This window comes from Thamnophis elegans, chromosome 10 (genome assembly GCF_009769535.1).
Source record: "Thamnophis elegans isolate rThaEle1 chromosome 10, rThaEle1.pri, whole genome shotgun sequence".
Lineage (NCBI taxonomy): Eukaryota > Metazoa > Chordata > Lepidosauria > Squamata > Colubridae > Thamnophis > Thamnophis elegans.
The window spans coordinates 25,657,491-25,677,969 of NC_045550.1; the positions used below are offsets into that span (position 1 = coordinate 25,657,491).

At 40.4% G+C, this 20,479-nt stretch overlaps 1 protein-coding gene across 4 annotated transcripts; it reads left to right on the forward strand.

Annotated features, from left to right (window-relative positions):
- The first annotated feature begins 1,681 nt into the window (after nt 1-1,681).
- ZFYVE27 (zinc finger FYVE-type containing 27) lies at nt 1,682-20,447 on the forward strand. Of its 4 annotated transcripts, none has more exons than XM_032225394.1 (12): nt 1,682-1,839; nt 2,987-3,190; nt 3,900-3,970; nt 4,259-4,445; nt 8,024-8,119; nt 9,970-10,082; nt 12,399-12,541; nt 13,450-13,521; nt 14,796-14,940; nt 16,808-16,854; nt 16,991-17,072; nt 17,944-20,447. In XM_032225394.1, exons 2-12 carry the CDS (start codon nt 2,988-2,990, stop codon nt 18,006-18,008), a joined length of 1,224 nt encoding a protein of 407 aa, XP_032081285.1. In that variant the 5' UTR covers nt 1,682-1,839; nt 2,987; the 3' UTR covers nt 18,009-20,447. The 4 variants fall into 4 exon arrangements, with proteins under 4 accessions (XP_032081285.1, XP_032081284.1, XP_032081286.1 ...); XM_032225393.1 differs by having other exon boundaries at nt 1,682-1,821; XM_032225395.1 differs by having other exon boundaries at nt 1,682-1,794.
- The last annotated feature ends 32 nt before the right edge of the window (nt 20,448-20,479 follow it).

Sequence of the window (20,479 nt, forward strand, 5' to 3'; positions counted from 1 at the left end):
CTCCCTTGCTGCTGGTTGTCCTTTCTCCACCTTTCCCAGAACTAGAGTCTTTTCCAGAGAGCTGGGTCTTTGCATAATGTGTCTGAAGTAAGATAAATTGAGTCTGGTCATTTATGTCTTGAGAGGGAACTTTGGGTTGATCTGGTTTGTCCCCTTGGCTGCCAATGGTATTTTTAGGAATCTTCTCCAACCACTGATGTTCAAATGGATCAATACTTTTCCAATAAACCCCCAAGTGACCTCAAGAGCTCTCAGAGAGTGTGCTAACCACCGGATGACTCCAAAGAAATATGATCCTTCCAACCTTACCCCCCATCCTGTCAGAACTAATCCTTCTATCATTCCCACCATCCTGCCACAACTGATGAAGCTTCTTGGATGATAAGTGAAACATCTTCCTCAAGGAAAAAACAGTCCACATCACAGCACTTTAAAGTCTTTTCCAAGGCCTTCATGGTAGCTGCTGAGTCCTAGACTGCAGCATATTTCTTGACTGCTTTTTTTTTACTGTTGATAGTTGATCCGAAAAGCCAGAAATCAACCACTACTTGGATATCTTCACTGTCAACTTTAATTTCAATTCTAATTGATTTCTAATAACATTCACTGAAGGACTTAAATTTAAAAAAAGAAGTTTTGCCCAGATGACTGTAGCTCACATTTATTTTGAATTATATTTAAAACGGTTTTTAATAGCAAATACCTACTTTCAAAGAAACAGCTTTACATAAGGCGCAGGGAGCATAAATGGAGTAATCTAAATATTTTCTTTTAATCTTATCTTTCATTCCATCTGGAGGTCCGGTCCACACCATAAGTGACAGAAAACCCAGGCACTCTGATGACAGCCTGGTTACTTAAAACTGTTTTTGTGGGTTACTTCTCTTCCTGCGCTGCCCACTCGACCCAAAATACTTGCGTAAGTTCAACAAACAACAAAATGTGGGAGGCGGTTCCTCTCCTGCAACTAAAGCCACCGCCACTTCCTACCTACTCCTTCTGTTCTTGTTATTCTTTTTGGAGAAGTTCTTGGAAACCAGGATCACTTTCTGGTTTCAGTTGTCAGGAGGAGCCTGAATGTCTTTCTCAAAATGCCAACTGCCCTTTTGCCTTTGTTGGAAGAAATATCCTTCTGGGTTCGGCTCCAAGTGGGGAGCCGAAGAAGCTTAGTATGAGACAATTTGAAAAAAAAATATTTAAAAAAATTCTGCTTAACGCTGAATAAATCTTTAATAGTCAACGACCTTATCATGAAATCAATCTTGGCGATTTTAGGAACCTTGACTGAAAAATGCTCTGGTAGTTTCCAGAACGCAACCTTTCATTTATGTTACTCTTGTATGACTGGAGCTTTTCAGCTTTGGGGCAAAGACGCTCCCCAAGAAACCTTGATGACCAACGGCTAACTTTGGCACAGGGAGAAACAGCCAGAGCAAGCTCAGGCCAAAACCACCGCAGCCGCTTCCAGGAACTCTAGCCTCAGCTTGCCAGTACCGCGAGCAAGAAATCCAACTCTTACAGGCTGAGGACTAGAGGTTTTTAACCAATAGGAGTTGAGATTTTCCGGGAGGGGGGGGCATCCGCCGGTGTGACCCTTCACGCCCTTCGGATTGTGTCGCTGTCTCTGATTGGCTTGCTGCCTCTGATAGGCGGGCACGGCCGCCCCTTTCCCGATGCTTATGCTGAGTAGCGAACCTTAAGCACAGCCGGGTCTCTCTTGCTAGGAAGTGCGGGCGGCTGCGGGAGGGTCGAGTTGAACGGAGGCTCCGCCCCTTCTCCTGATTTGAGATTGGGGTGAGTGTGGAGCGGATCAGGATCGAGGTGAGGCTTTGGTATCCGGTAGGTCTCCATGATCTGGTCCAGGGAATTGGTGCCTTCCTTCCCCCATGGAGCAAACTTCTCCAACCTTGAACCCTCTGGATGCCATGAATTCCTATAGTTCTAGCCAAGGGCGGCAAGGAGGTGTTTGGATGCGGTGCTGGCAGTTGTAATTCAGTGCATCTGGACGGCCCCAGGTGGGAAGAGATACGCCATGTAGGGAACGTTTACTTCATCCTATCGGCATGCTTGTTTTCAGAGCTCCAAGACTTAAGTTAAGTGGGGTTTTGTGGTTTCCTTCCTGAATGCCGGGAAGGGGAAATGCGGTTGATGAGGCTTGCAGACTCTGGGATGGAGAGAATGCAGGTGCTGGATCTCTTTGTATCTGATAATTATTAATCACAGCTCTCTTCATCTGTGAATAAATTGAAAACTTCCTTCATTTCTGGAAAAGGAGTTAGGGTCCTTTTTGTTATGTGTATTGAGATAATGAAAAAGAGCATCTGCGTGCGAGCATCTGTTTGAGGTAATAGGATTGCCCAGTTAGACTACAATGCAGAATATGATCTGGTCTTTTTTTTTCTACCATAGATGCACCTCTCAACTTTTGATAAATTAAAGAGCATAGGTTAAGGACTTGTTAGCGCTTGTCAGCATATTGGTTTAATAATGATATACGGGGGTTATTTTCTTTCTAGCTTTCTCCTCTGTGTAATCAATATTTATGAAGAGAGATTTTGTTCATAAAGAAACGATAATTGGGGTAAATGTAAATATAATGATTTTCTGCATTTATTTTGTTTGCAATGCACTTTCCGCTGGATTTTCATGCAATTTCTTCATGCAATCTCAATTTGTTCATTATTGTCTGAATGGGAAATATAATTTTCTATAGGCTTAGAAGTATGCAGCCCATGGATAAATGGTAATTTATGTTTCACTTCAATGGCCCAGAAATGAAATGCATTGCTAGTTTATTTTGCTGTTTGCTCATTAATGTTTGTGTTTACAATTTCCACTATTTAACAGGCTTTGAATCATAGGTTTTAATAGATAATTTTATGTTTCAAAACAGTGTTATTTCAGAAATGTTTATCTTTGTTCACCTTAATTTTCCCTTCAGAGAAATAAATAAAAATTAAGTTAAATCACAAATGGATATTTACAGTATGCAGGTATCAGAACGTGATGGTGGAGTGTCCACAGGGAATGGATTAGACAATGCCACAGCATCTGATGCCCAGCAAGTTTCGCCCTCTCACCCTAAGCCTCCTTCCTTGGACCTCTTTAATCTGGTGATATCCTATAAGCAACTAGAGCTGTACCTAGAACCACTGCAGGATGTTGCTGAAGTTGTGTGGTTCCTCCTCAGGTTGGTGCTTTTCTATATAGCTATTTTTTCATAGTTCGTAGAACTATCATCGATCTATCATAGTTCATAGATCATAGTTCAGCAAAATCTATGCCTATTGTCATTTTTGAGAATAGAGGAATAAATTCTTTTTGTAAGATTTGCTTTTTCTAGTGGGAAAAGGGGAAGCCTTTCTGGCCTAAATGTTTAAATCAGAGGATGCACAATACCTTATGATCATTACCTTTCCTTTGTCTTATTGTTCTGGTGTTAGTTCATTTCATTTTAAGACCATAGAAAGAAGTGCTGTTAGACGATAAAGAGGCATTCTTTCCCATACCAGTCTTCTATGCAAATACAATAGTTAAGGATCATAGTTGCTGTGATTCTGAGATTGCATGGAGCTCCTGAACCTCCTTTTCTTAGTTCTTAGAGTCCTTTTCACATTGCTTTAAAACTATGATGAAACAGTTGTTGGTAATCAACTCCTGCCCTATTGATGTTGGAAACAGAAGGGATTTCTAACGTCACGTGTTATATAGGTCTCATATACTTTAAAAAAGAATTTTGGATTGGTTCAAATCCCAGGAAAAAAATATATGATACTAGATCCTTTCTAATTCTTTATGCAGCCTTCTTTATTCACTTTTCCCCAGTGCTCTTCCTAATTAATAACTAATAAATAGCATCCTTTTGAGATTGTAAATTTTTGATTGCTTCTACTCCACAGCTGGCAGATGCCCTTCTGCTCTCTCCTTACTTGTTTGGGCCTCAACTTTCTGCTGCTTACTCTGAGTGAAGGTGAGAAGTGTTGGATGGATATGCTGGGCAATTCTAGGACCTGTTTTCTCAGAAATCATGAGATGGATTAAGTTAATGGGAGGAGAGTAGAACCTGATTTTGTTCAGGAAACATTTAGGAAGGCTGGCAGGAGCTTATCATCATGTATGGTGGGAAAATTGCACTGACAGCTGGTATTGAAATTTCCTTTGATGAGACACTATGTTAGGGGGACAATAAAACCAATGCTGATTAGATAAGCTGTGGGTGGCTTAATAAACTCTGCATCTATTCCATCTTGCATTGTAGCTGCTTGGTATGGGCTGTGTGCCCTGCTAATCTCAGTGCCTGCCATGCTCGGCTATCTACAGGAAACATGCCGCATCCGTCTTACTGAAGAGCAGCTGGCACGCCGTAGGTATCACAGTGTGCGGCGAGAAGATGTGAGAAAAGTTCAACTTTCTCGAAATGAGGCTGTGGCTGAAGTTAAGGGCTTGTAAGTCTGCTTGGGAGAGACGGGGTTGGGTTCTTGGGCATTGTTTGAGCATGGAATTGAAGGGCTGTTGCTTGATATAAGTTGCTTGTTGAGCTAATAAGGCTGGAGAGGGGAATGTTTTGTATTGGCTTGAGCTCCTAGTAGTAGAAAGGCAGAAAAATTAGGAAACGCTGTAGGCCAGTGTTGGCGAACCTTTTTGTCACTGAGTGCCAAAATGGGAGCGCATGCACGCCGGAAACTGGAGGAGCAGTCCCCCGGCATGCGTGTGCGCCAGAAACCAGACCAGCTGGCCAGTGTGCATGCGCGTGCCGTAAACCAGAAGATCATCTTTCCAATACGTACATCCGCGCTGGGTGGCTCCTCCAATTTCTGGCACTCCCGCACATGTGAAGACCAGCTGCCCGGCATGCCGGACCCCAAAAGAGCAACGAGTGACAGCTCACATGCCCCAAGAGATGGTTCTGCATGCCACTTCCGGCACGCCTGCCATAGGTTTGCCATCACAGCTATAGGCTGAGTCCACTATAGTAACTTTTAAATTTTTAAAATGTTTTTTGAGGAGTTGCGAATCTAGGAGATTGTTTATTGGGTCTGTTTGTGGTAGTGCAACCTCATCTAGTACCAAATGTGGTAGACTCAGAAGGCTCCAAAACCATTCAGTCTTGCCAGGGTTTAGTTAGTGCTTCCCCCCCCCCCCATCCTCCCCCAGCCCCCAAGAGCTGGGATAAGACATCAGTAACATCTCTTAATTCATCATGGACAGAGATGTAAAATTGGGCATCGTCAACATACTGATGATGCTTCACCATTTGGTGACAGTGGATCTCACTCAACAGCCTCATGTAGAAGTTAAATAAGGCGCTGAAACACACAGCATCACACAAGGAAAAGGTTGAGATCACTCACTTCCAATCAACATGATTGGAAGCAACCCTGAAGAAAGGAGGAGAACCACCAAAATACAGTGTTGCCCATTCCCAATCCCCAGAAGGTATCTAGGAGAATATCATATATTGAAAGCCACTGAGGGGTCAAATACAGCTAGGACAGACGCACAATCCCATTCTGCTTTCGCTAGAGATTATCTAAAAGTGCGACCAATGCCATCTCCATCCCATGTTGAGGTCTGCATCCTCCCTGAAAGAGATCTGGTTAATCCACTTCATCCAGGCTCTTCTAAAGTGACTGCATGACTGCCTTCTCTGCCACTTTTCTCCAAAAGGGGAGATTAGATATTCAATAAACATTGTCCAGTATAGTGGGATCCAGTTTTTTGAGGAGAGGGTGAACCAGCACTTCATGAAGAGGTGGAGGAACTGCCTTCTCAAAGAAAAAATAACCACAGTATAAACTGCCCTATATGTGTATGTTTGTATTTATTAAGGGAGGCAGTGCAGAAGACACATTGGTATTCCACTCACCAATCTCTCCTTTATTCCAATAAATTCACTCTTTTAGTGACATAATTTAGAGGCCAACAGTTGCATTTGCATCAAATTTGAGAGGTTACTGATTGATTGGTTGACTGGTTTATATGCTATTCCAGTCTTCCAAGCTTTTGGGAAGGGACTGCTTGTGTTTGAAGAAAACTAATATGACATCACAAATACCACATAACTTGCTGTAGGTCCCACACTTTACTATTTGTGATATGATGTAAACAAGAATTGTGCAATACTGAATATAACCCAGTAATGATGCATGTGTGGAGAATTTCTCTCTTAAGAAACATTGGACTATCATTACATAGTTACTTGCACTGCCGCTCTAAGGATTCCCCCCCATAGATTAGCTGTTTGTAAGATGCATTACATCATTTCACCCACTGGGGATATCATATATCATTACTTTGACTCTGTAACTCTATATTGGATGGAGAGTTATTGGGAATATAAATGATTTCATTGTCCATTTCACAAAAGTATGCAATGATAGTCTAGAATAGTGGATTGATTTCATTTACTAAAGAGGAAGATACATTTTTAAATAATTGATTTTAATAAACTTTTTGATATGTTTACAACTCTATACAGCAATTACTATAGATTTAGCACATCAATTGACTTTCATATGATTGTATAGTTGCATTAGAGATTTTAGCTTTTATCTGGTCTTTCTTGAGCTTGTTTATACTATCTTTTAATGATCCTTATTTTCACCCCTCCCCCACTTCAGAATATAGTATAAGACATGTGCTGGATCAGAATAAGACCATGCTCAATATTGTGTTCTCACAATGACTGGGGAGAAATTCATAATTAGGATAGGAGAGCAGTAATTAGTAGCCATGATGGATAGTAGAGGTTGGCAAGGAATATGCTTTTGCCGGTGCAGTTGGTCAGGACATTTCTTAAGTAAAGAACTAATTTGGCCAAGTGTCACCATTATCACTTTGCCAAATATATAATTTGTGCTGTGCAATCAATAAAAATGTATTTTTAAGTACTTTGCATGGAATATTTTATTTATACACATTTCTTTTCTAAATACCAATTCCCCTTTTACCTTCTATAATGATAAAACCTATGTTTGATCATTTTGTGTCTTACTTTGAATAAAGCAACTTTTAAGTGCATGGTTTAATCATGCTGAAATACCGCATACACTTATTTACAAGTGTCTGAATGATTTATGTTTGGGTAGGCATGTGTAGAATGGAATTGTTAGCTTCAAAGAGGTTCTGCGAAGTTGCTTCCATTGTTACCTCTAAGGAATTTCTGCTTATGGCAGATGCTTGTTCAGCATTGACCAATAAAGTTTCATGGTTCAGCAGGGATTCAGCAATCCAGATCTCCCATATTTGGAATACATCACATGTTGTAATGGATCATGCTGATTCTCATCTAGTCTGGGAAACTGATACAGTTGCTTTTTGCCTCCATCTCTGCCTGCCAATCTAGGGCTAGCTGGCATAAGAAGCTCCTGCAGGTCTCTCCCAACTCATGATGGGTGAGCTTAGCATGTTGTAATTGATATTTTACTCACCCAATTACTAATCCAGTGTTACAGATTTGAACAAAAGTTCTCAACACATAAATAATCTGCAACTTTCTGCATCTATTTTTCACTGGCATGTGCAATCCCCATCCAGCAGGTCACAAGATAAAGTCTTGTGACAGAACATTTTTCTATCCTGTTACAACACATGCCTTGTTTTCACAGCATCTGGCATTGAAGCATGTGCAAAAGTAGGAGAAATATGATACCTAAGCATGCTAAATGCACATGTGGAAAAAGTATGTATTAACTTACCCCATCTTGGTTTGAGTTACAAAAGTATTAACTTTTTCTGGAATGCTTGGAACTTGTGCTTTAAAAAAAACTTATTAGAGCTGACTAAATTTAAATAGTGGTGGCAAAATTAAGCCTAGCTTATTCTATGTGTGGACAAGGGGTCTTCTTTCTGAATGTTGTTGCTTTCTATGATTACCCAGGAATAAATAAAGGGCTGGGGAAAACTTCATCTGTGAGGTTAGGTTGTTGAAGTCTCTATGTTACAGTTACTGACTTCAGTGACTGTAATCACTATTTGGCTAGAAAGCACAGTTATATTTAAAATTGTTGTCCTTTCTTTTCAGCCTGATCCGATTAGAAGTGTTCCTGAACAGGCTCTGTGGTGGCTGTGAAGCAGCTTACCGTGTCTTGTTCTGGGAGAACCCTACTGTCTCCTCCCAGTAAGTGTTGACTTAGAACAATGGTGGGTGACCCTTTCAGCTCAGAACAAGCTGTCCTTTTGTTTACTTTTCTTCTCTAGATAATTTGTTTTTTCTTGAGTCTTTTTTTCATCAGTCTAAACACAACATCTTGCAGTTCACCAAATTGCGGTTTAGCGATTGAAGCATTGGGAAAGAAAAGGTTGGGAGCTCTTCTTGAAAATTGATACATCACTGCTGGTCTTGCCTTTCTTAGAAGTTGGATATAGACTCAGGCAAATTAGAATATGAATATGATTGGATAGAATTGGATAGAACATTTCATTGCATTGGATATAACACATCATTTGCCTATTGAGGTCTGCAAGGCCATTAGGTGTAATTAGGAAGTAATGGGCCGGGACTCTAAAGACAAAGAGGCAGTCTTTCATGAACATAGCTTACTTCCAGAAAATTACTTCTGCTTTTCTGGAGCTCTGTTCACTTCCCAGGATCTTTTCCTAGCTATTTGGCACTCTTTGGCATTCAAAATGTTCTCAAATATATAACTCAACTATTCCCTTCCATCTCATAAACTAGTTTTCTTTTAAAGTTCTTTGTATACACAAATAAACATAGTCAGTCTTTAAAAAGCATTACCTCTTCCTAATTAACTGGCAACCTGTATATTGACCGTTGATTATAATAATTTAAAAATCAAGTTCATTTATGCAAAAAGGCTCAAAAGCAAGTTACAAATCTAAATTCAGCATTATATAAAACAATGTAATAAATAAAATATTTAATAAATATTACTTAACGAAGGTAATTGTTGAGTTACGACTGATTATTTAATGACCATTTGGAATGACCATTTGGAGCCTCACAAACTCTGCTTTATAACTCATAAAGTACTTCCAGTCATGATAAGATGTCACACTGTCTCCCCCTCCCCTCCAAGGTCATCTGACCGCATTTCATGTGCTTGGCAACTAACTCACATTTACAACTCCAGATCCTGCGGTCACATGGCTGTGATTTATGTTTTTATAATTGATAATGTTTTTATAATTTATAATGTTTTTTTGCCAGTTACCACCATTTTCTACTAATTTTCTGCAAAGAATACCTATTGGGAGGAATGAATTTGTACTTACGACTGTATTTTGCTTAACGACCATGTAATTTGCTTTAACAACTATCATAAAAATGGTTGTAGAATCATATTTGTTCATGTAGCTGCTTCTATTTGATTGTTTATGACCAGAATTATGATCTCAATTATGGTTGTAAGTCAGTACATGATAAAAAAATTAAAACACACAAAAAATATATCTAACCTTGTTTTTATAGCCATAGTTAAAAATCTATCCGTTACACTCAACTCACCCACATACAAATGTCCTTTGCCTATGTTTATTTCATTAAACATGAAATATATGCAAATATATGCATTTTAGCAAAACTTCTGAAATCAAGAGTGAGAAAAAACAACAAAAGAGGGGGGAAAGTGACTAAAAAAAAGCAGCAGTAGTTTACACTTGAACAATATTGTTAAAAGAAATTGGAGTTTAAAATTTTTTATTAGTGTGCTAATTCAAAAGAGAGGGAAAGTTAGGAATGTGGAGCTAGTATATCCCCTGGATGAGCAAGATCAGGGAAAACAGATGAAAACAATGCAAAGAGAAATATTTGTAAGGAGGAAGTGGTCCAGTTTAACACCACACAGTGGAGCCAGTGTTTTCGTTTTCTCTGGGAAGTTGTATTTGAGTTAGGGAGCTTTTAACTTGCTTCCTAAACACCCTCCCCCACTTCTCAGTCACTTGTATGTAAGGGTCATCCTGGTGTTCAGGTATGTTATGTGTCTTCTGCTCCATTTTTCTCCTCCCTAGGTTTTATGGGATGCTGATGGGTTCAGTTGGTGTCCTTTACCTGCTGCCCATCTGCTGGATCCTTGTTCTTCTTAATAGTGCTCTTTTCTTGGGCAATGTGGCATTTTATCAAGGTAAGTTATCTAAGATTATAACACACTCTCTATAAGGTAGCCTTTGACTTGGAAGCTTCATCTAGACCGAAGTATCAATTAAGTGTTAATTTGTCAATTAACTGGACCAGGGGTAAAATTCAGCCGGTTCTGACAGGTTCTGAAGAACCGGTAGCGGAAATTTTGAGAAGTTCGGAGAACTGGCAAATACCACCTCTGGCTGGCCCCAGAGTGGGGTGGGAATGGAGATTTTGCAATATCCTTTCCCCAGGAGTGGGAAGGGAATGGGGATTCTGCAGTATCGTTCCCCTGCCACGCCCACCAAGACACGCCCACAGAACCAGTAAGAAAAGAATTTGAATTTCACCACTGAACCGGACACAGTTGATTTAACAGCACAGCACCTGTATTAGATCGTGAACTGGCTGCCAGTTGGTGTCTATATCCAGTTGAAAGTAGAGGCTGGTACTTTGAAACTCCACATGGTTTAGCCCCCAGGTTCTTTTAAGAGGAGAATACTAAGAATTCTCATCCCATGCCTTTTAGAATATTTTGTCCCCTAAGAAATGACCCTGTCAGCCCTTCATGGTAGACCAAATTAAGTGACCAGTGTCATGTAGGTCAATGCTACTTTATTATAAAGCTGCTATAGCAACAGAATTTTGCAGGTCCGGATCTGCTCTCCCCCCCCCCCACTTTTTTTTCTTTTCTTTGTGAGAACTGGTGGGGGGAGGAGCTATCTGAGATATTTATTCATGTTACTTTTTTGGCTCCGGACTCGTAATATTATTTGATTGTTGCCTTGATGGTGGTTCTTTCTCCAGTCCCTCAAAACTATTCCTAAAAACCAACCTCCTGGATTTTAGGAAGATCTTAAAAACATTTTTATTAAGTGTAGCATTTGGGTGCTAATGATGGTCCTGGGCTTCTCTGGTCAGATTGTTGAGGATTTTTTAAATTGTAATTTCATTACATAGCACCGACTCCTTTGGGAAATGAGTTAACTGTAAATGATTGTATAATTAAAATGTAAACAAATCATTTCACCTGTGAACTTCTCTATTGCATTGGGACTTTGGTAGAGAAAATTGAAGAAGCTTGCTGAAAATGATTTTAAAGGTGGAGGCCTTTTTTGCTAGATACCTGTGCGAGGCAAGGAATCAATTTTATCATATTCTGTTGCTGACAATGTAAGTGGGACTAATAAAACATTTTAGGTTAGGGAACTGATAGAGAGAGAGAGAGAGAGAGAGAGCAAGAATCATTTTCCTTTTTTGCTTCCTCAGTCCCACGTTACATCCTTTGGTGCTCATATCAGCCAGGTGACAATGCCATTTCCTGCAATGTACCTCTGATAACACTGGAAGTCTTGCTATTGCAAGACCTTCTATTTGAAGAAGCTCAGTTTTCAGTTTCTTTCTTGTGGAATACACCTTTTTAGTGATGAGGCCACAAAGGGGATATCCATCTTCAGAAAGAAAGCCCTGTGGTGTGGGTTGTATTGAGAAAGTAATGCTGTCTCAGCATTCCAATTGCATTTCCTTTTATAACTTGATAGAATAGATTTTCAGGAGAAAATATACTGCAGAGATCCATTTTTGGTGTGTAATCGACTGAAAGCTCTGTTGTGTACTTTGTCCAATATAAAATTTAGGGAACCCTCTCCTCCCAGAAATATTTGTTTCTTCACTTCACAAAGCAAACAGAGTTCTTAGGGCAATTTCTTGAGGTGAATTGTGCACCAAAAATCTGGGGGAAATTAATTTAGACCTCTTACTAGTGGGTAGCGGGAAATTAGTGTGGCGGAAAATAAACCTTGACTGGATGGCATTACAGTGTTCAGGTTTTGTGCTGGAAGTGCATTTTGGAAAATGCATTCATAGCCATATTTGGCTCTTCTGGTTTATTATTTTTTTCTATGTAGTGGCAGGCAGTGTAATGATCAGCAAGGACCCAGATCATTAGACTATGGTGTTACTTTGTTCTAAACATAGACTGGATCCGCACATCACTTTCAGTCTTGCTTTGTTTTACCCATGGTTTCTTCAATAAATCATAATAACTTGGGTTACATATAACAAAAATAATATTTCTAAATAACACAGTGGTTGGGGACAGTGACTCCCTGTCCTGGCCTATTGTAGCATGTGAGTTCATCTTTTGTGATTAACTGAGACAGTGGTTGCTCTTCTGCCTGTACTTGATTTCTTGGCATTTGGACTGGTGATGGGAGTGAATGACCTGCTGCTCTGCCAGTGTCAGAAGCTGGAACTGGTCTGTTGAGAAGTTCTCTTGATCTTCTGGAGGATGTCTAGCCATTTCTTTTTCTCTTTCCAGTGATGCTGGACCTAAAGTCAGCTGTAGAGCAGCGCTTGGGTTTCAGATCCATCCCTGTGGCTCCAGAGCCTGAAGAGCTGGATCTTGGAGAAGGGGAAGGTACTGTCTTGTCAGATTGGACACCTACCCTGACTGGGACTGAGGTAAGACTTGGTGGAAGGAGCAAAGCAGAGAAATAATTAAATCTGTACATTCTGAAATCCCCTTCGTAAGATTTTATCTATCCTGGCATAAAAATCTGGTGACCTAAGGATTGCCTGTAGGACATGGGTGTCAAACTTTATCATGTCACATGACATATTGGGGTGTATCGTGACTTTTTTGACTTAATGGAGCCGGGGTGAGTGTGGCCTGCGCATGACGCATCTGGCCCATGGACTTCCAGTTTGACACCCCTGCTGTAGGATTATTCTTCTAGGAGAGTTGCCCTCATTTTCTTTCCTTCTCCTTTCTGCACTTTTTAAGTCCCAGCTGGTTATTAGGCAGAAGCAATGCTGGTGTCAGCCTCTGTTTTGCTGCTTGCTTTCGGCTGCCATTGAAACGGGGAGGGGGGCATTGTTTGTGGGTGGGGAAGTGTCAGCACTGGAGAGACTGAATAAAGGGAGGTGTTCTCACCATCTACTGTGCATGCTGCAGATAAAGGATTTGCCGCCCAGACCAACTGTCCGGCATACCAGCCTGATGATGCATTTTGAAGATGTCTCCCACATGACACCTGTGGGGTGTACTGATTGGACTATGGACTAAGGTTACCAGAGGGAGGGGGTTGGGTCACATATTGATATGTATGATTACGCACGCTTTTGCCTCCGACCTCGCTTTGCTTAGCTACTATCTACTAGTGACCAGTAAAAGTATTCTTAATTCTGCAAAATGAAGTTGAGTGGTTTCTTTCTTGGTTACTGAGTGAAGCAGCCTTGACAGCTGGTTTACATCTAAATGAGTTGTTAATTTCTCTACTTTTTCATCTCAGTCCTATTACTTTACTAATTTTCTAAGTTTATTCCTGAACTCCTGCTCCTTTAACAATAACTTCAAATGTTTTTCATAGGACCTAACCCCTGGCAGTGTGGAGGAAGCAGAGGAAGCAGAACCTGATGATGAATTCAAGGATGCAATTGAGGTCTGTAGTTTGAGAATCTAGATTGGTCTGTCTTGAGACAAATAAATCAGTTTATCCCTGCCCAATGCTCTCCAGAGATGTTGGACTTTATAACTCCAAGTTCTTGGCTGTGCTGTATGTAAATTGTGGATATTATAGTCTAATGTCTCTGGAGAATAACAGATTGGGGAAGACTGGAATAAGGAAATATTGATAAGCCAGTGGATTAAAAGTGGCATTGGGACCAGGGTATTAGGTGAACCTTATTGGTTCGTTTGTTGATGCTTCTTCATTAAGATATTATCCATTTGAACCCTTGGCACATATTAATTGATTGTTGAAATTTCTTTTTCAAATTAATTTGGAGTTCTTTGTTGCTTTGGTTTTAATTTCTCATTAGTTGCCCAGAACTGAGGTACAGAAATGAATCACTATAAAAAGTGCTAAAATAAATAAATTCACATTTTTGTTCTAAGGTTAGTGAGATGTTAAAGTTAGGTCAAGGTCTTTGCCTATGATGTAAATACTTCTACATGTGTGCAAGAAATAAAAGGGACCTTTAAATAATATACTGTCCTATAAATAGAAAGGAATATTTTTAAATACATGATACTGGGATTGGGCTATACCGTTTTCTGTCTTTTGGCCATCTTCTCTTGTTTTTTGTCTTTGCTGCAAGAACAGGAGACGCAGCTGCTTGTAATGGTGAGTGCAAGAACTGGGCTGCTCTGTCTTGAGCTTGAATTCCCTTTTTGTTTTATTGTTTGTGAATCTTAACATCTTAAGAATCAGTCTATGCCTATACTTTTTGTCTGGATCATATCCCATCTCCTTATCCACTCTTCCAAGTTGAAGGATACAGGATCCAAACTGGGTTGGTTACCAGGACAGAAGTTTAGTCTTCTGAGCTTTCAGACTTATTCTGAATCCCATCCTCAGAATACTTCTCTTTCACAAATGTGTGAGAAAGTTCTGGTGAGAGAGAAATTCCCTGAGAATGGGCTCCAACATGAGTCCAAAAGCTCAGAAGACTAAACCTCTTGTCCTGGTGACCGACCCAGATTGGATCCTGCAATATTACCCTGGGACACACATATTTGCTGTCATTCATTTGAGGGTTACCTTTATAAAGTTTTTCTGCCATCCCATCCCTTCTCCAGGCGTGACCCAGCTTTTCCTAGTGTTTCGAACTATTCTTCTGGATTGTACTTTCCAGGATGTCCTTATATTTATGCCTTAAGTTTTTCCCAAACAATATGTATACCACATTCCTCATAACTTCTCTTTCTGTCTAGGAGGAAGATGACATCTCTCAGGGTTCAGGAGAGTTTGACCTTGGCCTTCCTGACAGTCCTTTTATGAGCAAGAATGAAGTGATTCGTAGCAAGGTGTCACGGTTGACGGAACGACTGCGCAAACGCTACCCAACCAACAACCTTGGTACTGGACTGAAAGGGGAAGTGGTAGAGGGTTATTTGTAGAGGTGCATATTGTTGGGAATGAAGCAGGATTATTCAGGAATATTGGAAGAAGAGGAGGCTTGATCGAAAAACTACTGCAGAGGAAATTAGCACGGAGTAATTTTACATGGGTCATGATAGAAAAATGCTATCCTGACCACAGCGATGTATACAAAAATATCAGGGCCAAGAAAAAAATAATCTCCAATGTTATTTGGTGTAGGGATGGCAACCTTTTATTGCCTCTTCCTGGTTTTATTAGTTCCCAATTGCCACAAGAAAATATGTTTAGTTTTTACCTACTTTAAAGTATGTGTGCGGTTATGTTTAAAACACAAAAGCTACTTTAATTTATCAGTTTCCACTGCATCTAACTTAATCTCTTCTAAGTTAACCTGTTTTACTAGTTATTTCTTTAAAAAAAGTTGTACCACTAAATTTCACCAACACTATATTAGAAACTTGGGGTACAATAGCAATAGCAATAGCAGTTAGACTTATATACCGCTTCATACGGCTTTCAGCCCTCTTTAAGCGGTTTACAGAGTCAGCATATTGCCCCCAACAACAATCCAGGTACTCATTTTTCCCTCCTTGGAAGGATGGAAGGCTGAGTCAACCCTGAGCCGGTGAGATTTTAACAGCTGAACTGCAGAACTGCAGTCAGCTGAAGTAGCCTGCAGTGCTGCATTTAACCACTGCGCCACCTCGGCTACAAAAAGAGCCTGGGTCCAAAAATGTGTGATGTAAACTAATGAAGGGAATCAGGGCTTAAAAATTGATTTTTAAAATCCAAACATAATTTGATTTTAAATTAATCAATTTTAAATTAATTCAAGATCAGTAGTAATTAATTATATTTAATTCATTTATACTTACAGTATTTTTTGGAGTATAAGACACACCAAGATTTTGAAGAGGCAAATTAAAAAAATTTTTTTTTGCACTCTGCAGCCCTCCCCAAAATAGCCTGTTTTTTGCAAAAACGGGTCCCATTTTTGTCAAAAAAATGGCATGCATAGCCTTTAGGAGGCTTATAGACTGCTCCTGGGGAGGGGGGGTCAAAAATGAGCAAAAAATGGACCATTTTCCGCTCATTTGTGCCTTCCCCAGCCCCCAGGAGCACTCTGGAAACCCCCTAAAGGCTATGCACGGCCATTTTTGCAAAGGGGGTGGGGTTTCGGGAGGCTAAAAATGCTGTGTTTAGTGCATACGACGCACCTAGATTTTCACCCTCTTTTTTGGGGGGAAAAAGTGTGTCTTATACTCTGAAAAATACAGTAATCGTGTTATGTGAAAGCAATTTGACAAGAATCACTCAGTAAGGTGAGATGCTTTCTACCAGTTTTCCTTTATTTCATTTGTTAAGATCTGATGTCCACTACATCTTTGGTTCCTCCTGACTGTTTTAAGGCACGAGGGTGTGTGTGTTGTATTTCACCCAATTGTAATTTCCATGTGTATATAGGATTTTTACATTTCTGCAGCTGATTCAAGATTTCAGGTTTTAGAATTGGTTTCTCTCCAAAGAAGGCACATATTTGTTCAGTGTTTTGTTTTTGCTGAATCCAAATTTTATCATATTCAGATTCTTGCTTAGGATTCTCATTCCGAACGTCTTGGTACAACTGACTCCAGACTAGTCTGGTTGAATGTGAACCAGACTTGATTTTTGTGAGTTATGTCTGAATCCAGCCATCAATGGCATGATGGAATTGTAGATGAACAAAGACTTTGCTCAGTGGTTGGAAAAAGAAAGGAAGGCCAGGATTTTGGTTTTGCTTACTAAAATAAGAAAAGCCGTGATTAGGTGTGATAGTTACTTGTATCCTTCTGCTCTGTTACAGGAAACTGTGCAAGTTGTTCTGCCACTTTCTCTGTCTTGAAGAAGAGGGTGAGTCTTTTCTCCAACTCCCTGCCTGGCTTGTTCCATTTTCTTCTTTCCCTGCTCCATCATCTTCTTATGGATCTCAGACTGAACACTGCAGCCTGCTCACTCACTTACCTCCTTGCATCTTTTCCTTCTCTAGCGAAGCTGCAGTAACTGTGGGAACAGTTTTTGCTCCAGGTGCTGTTCTTTCAAAATTCCCAAGAGCTACATGGGGGCTACAGGTGAGTGAATAACAACAACAACAACAACAACAACAACAACAAAAAGGAGATGGGACAGGGGGGAGAATCGTTTAGGTAAAAGTCCTGTGGGTGGGTATTTTCCTTTCCCATTGGAGGTCAGGGGAAAGAGTGAACTGCTATAGTGGGAAGATGTGTTCTGAAGATGTGACATACCTGGAAAGGGGTACCGGTAGTCCTCGACGTACAACCACAATGGAGCCTAAAACTTCTGTTGCTAATTGAGACGTTGTTAAGTGAATTTTTCCCCATTTTACAATCTTTCTTGCCACAGTTGTTAAGTGAATCACTGCAGTTGTTAGGTGAACCTGGCTTTCCCATCGACTTTGCTTGCAAGAGGTTTCCAAAAGGTGATTACATGACCCCGGGACACTGCAGCTGTCATAAGTATGGGTCAGTTGCCAAGCATTTGAATTTTGATTGTGTGACCATAGAGATGCTGCAACCGTTGTGTGAAGCGGTTCACATAAGTCACTTTTTTTCCGTGCCATTGTAGCAATAGCAATAGCAATAGCAGTTAGCCTTATATACCGCTTCATAGGGCTTTCAGCCCTCTCTAAGCAGTTTAGAGTCAGCATATTGCCCCCACAGTCTGGGTCCTCATTTCACCCACCTCAGAAGGATGGAAGGCTGAGTCAACCTTGAGCCGGTGAGATTAGAACCGCTGAGCTACAGATAACAGCCAGCTGAAGTGGCCTGCAGTACTGCGCCCTAACCACTGTGCCACCTCGGCTCCTGGGACTTTGAACGGTCACTAAATGAACTGTTGTAAATCGAGGACTACCTGTCATGAGTGGGATACTGCATAAGCTTTGGTTAGTCCTGAAGTCCTGATTGGTGTTTCTAATTGCAGCCCCAGATGCCCAGCGGGAGACGGTCTTTGTATGTGGGCAGTGTAACCAAGTGCTCACCAAATGAGGAGCCCATATGGAATCCAATCTTCGGATGATTCTGCTGAGGATCTTACACTACACTAGCTGCTACTTGAAGGGAGACAAGCAACAGCACTGCTTCTTTGCTTCCTCCCTATACTTGTAAAAAAAAAGGAGGGCTAGCACATCTAACCTGCTGACTGCTCTGTGTGTTACTGCTCTCTTTCTTGAAAGCAACTGAGAAGATTCCTGCAATCCTAGTTGTGTGGAGGATTCTTCATGCACTAAACTACTGTAGGCTTCCTTCCCTTCTTCCAGTTCCAAGAGCAAATATTATTTCATTTCTAGTCTGTGGCCCCATTTTTTTTCCTGGAGTTTGGCTGACAGGAGGTTGGCTGTCCTCATTTTTGAAAGGTCACTCTTGGCACTTGGACTCCTCAAACCTCTCAAAGTGTTTTACTGTTGCTGAGGTGCCACCCCACTCTTTCTCTGTGTTTGTGTGTTCTGAAATGAAGGGTGGACCTTCATTCAGATGATGGTTATAGTTGGCTCTGAGAGCAGGCTTTGCAGGGCCAAGAGGATCAACTGTGTCCAACCGGTGGGGTAGCTGGATCTACTTTTTCTGCCTATTTCAGGTGAGGATAGTATTTCTCTTCCTTTTCCTCTTCCATGCCACCGACTTTTATTTTTTATTTTTTAATCTAAAGCCCCTTTTATCATGGTCAGACTAGGGTCTGGAAAATGTGTGTTTTTCATTCCTGCATTGTTAGAAGGCAGAGGATGCTGTAGTTAACTGGGTTTTTTGCTAATAGCAAAGCCCAGCTGAAAGTCAGGGAGCTTCCTTTCTGTCTACAGAAGTGGGACATTGTTGGACTACTGCAGAATAATATATATCCTACCAATAAACAATATCCTTGGGTGTGAAGGCAACATTTTCAAGAGTCTGAGGTAATTTTTATTGCTGTGCGGACCAGAGAGTCCCTGCTATGGATAAATATTTCTGGAAGAAGAGCATCATTAGGCAGATAGAGCAATGGAACATAGGATGCATGGTAGGGAGTAAGGGAATGGCAGCAGTTCTTTGGGACAATACAGGATATGGTGGGTTTCTGCAGAACAGACATATTGCGTCTTTAACATGCTGACACATGTGGGATATGAGATGGAGCATAATATATGTAATCCTAAATGTCAAAAGAAAATGTTTTGTGTGTGTGGAGCTGGCAGCATCTCAGACAGTCCCTTTGAGACTCAACCATGATGAAATATTGGCTATGCCTGATGGGAATGTAACTGTGAATGTCTTTTGCTTTGGGGACATTAGAAACATAAATGCAAAGCCTGGCTGGAAATAGAACCAGAACACTATGCTTTTGACTTAATAGATGAACTAAATCTCCGCATTTTTCACTGTAGTTGTACAAGTCATCAAAGGCATTTGGTTTTCCAGTGCTGAAAATATATTGCAGGACTAGGTGGAGTCTTTAAAGATATGAAGTGACATTTTTATAAAATGTTCACAGTATGTCAGGCATCCATAACATTTTTGAGTTACTTGTTTCATTTGAGAATGTGTTGTGGATGCTCATAAAATGATTGTCGGGGCAGAGAAAGGATTTTCTACTGCTATTCTTTGCTCCAGACTATTAGAATACTACCAACAACAACTACCATCCATTTCTCCAAGCACCCCTAGTTCACTGCTTCTTCTACTAAGCTTTGTCCTTTTTCTGGATAGGTGGCTATTTCCAGGTGAAGTTTTGAAGTACAGTATCATAAAGATGATGCTGAAGGTTGGCATTTCTCTTTATGCCAGCTTCCCAATTGTTGAAATGCATTATTTTTTTAATATGTAATGTGTGGTGAAACCAGGAATCTAGTAGTTTCTATGAGAGGAGTCTCTGTGGAAAGATGGGAGGTCCCATGAGAAACATGACTTACAAATTAGAAAAAAAGATAAAACTTCTTGTTTACTTCCTCCTGTTTTTTTAAGTGTCAAAAACAGTGGAGACTTTGGTGTCTATAAAACGTCATTAGCAACCATTCAGTCATGTCCGATCAATGGCTCCTCTATGTCTGTGAAACACATACTGTATAATACTCTCACCAACAACACCTTCAATTAGGCTTGAAAGTTGTTAATTCACAGAAGAGGTAAATAGAGCTATTCATCCCACCCACATAAGCATTTAAAAACTAGTCAGCTGCTGGGGAAAGGAGGTCTACGTAAGTAACAATTCAGCAGTAATAATATATTACTTCAGATTTTGTACACCACTCATACAATATTTCTAATAATTTCCCTTATGACTGGTCCAGTATGTTTTGTTAAAAACTTGAGCAAATGAGGAATTCCTGTCCCCCATCCCCAAACTGCACATAGGCAATTGCACTGGAATAGATCAATTTATCCTGATAGTTGTCGCTAAATTCTCTTGCTAAGATAATGTAAAGCTTTTATTACGGTATTTATTAATTGCCATTTTATTGGAAATATCAGAAAACAGTGCCACTGCT

Excerpts from the sequence above, each read along its gene's own strand:
- ZFYVE27 (XM_032225394.1), top strand. The coding sequence starts at position 2,988 with ATGCAGGTATCAGAACGTGATGGTGGAGTGTCCACAGGGAATGGATTA. Across the intron at positions 4,446-8,023 it reads GTGGCTGAAGTTAAGGGCTT|CCTGATCCGATTAGAAGTGT; the intron begins GTAAGTCTGCTT and ends CTTTCTTTTCAG. Across the intron at positions 13,522-14,795 it reads AATTCAAGGATGCAATTGAG|GAGGAAGATGACATCTCTCA; the intron begins GTCTGTAGTTTG and ends CTTTCTGTCTAG.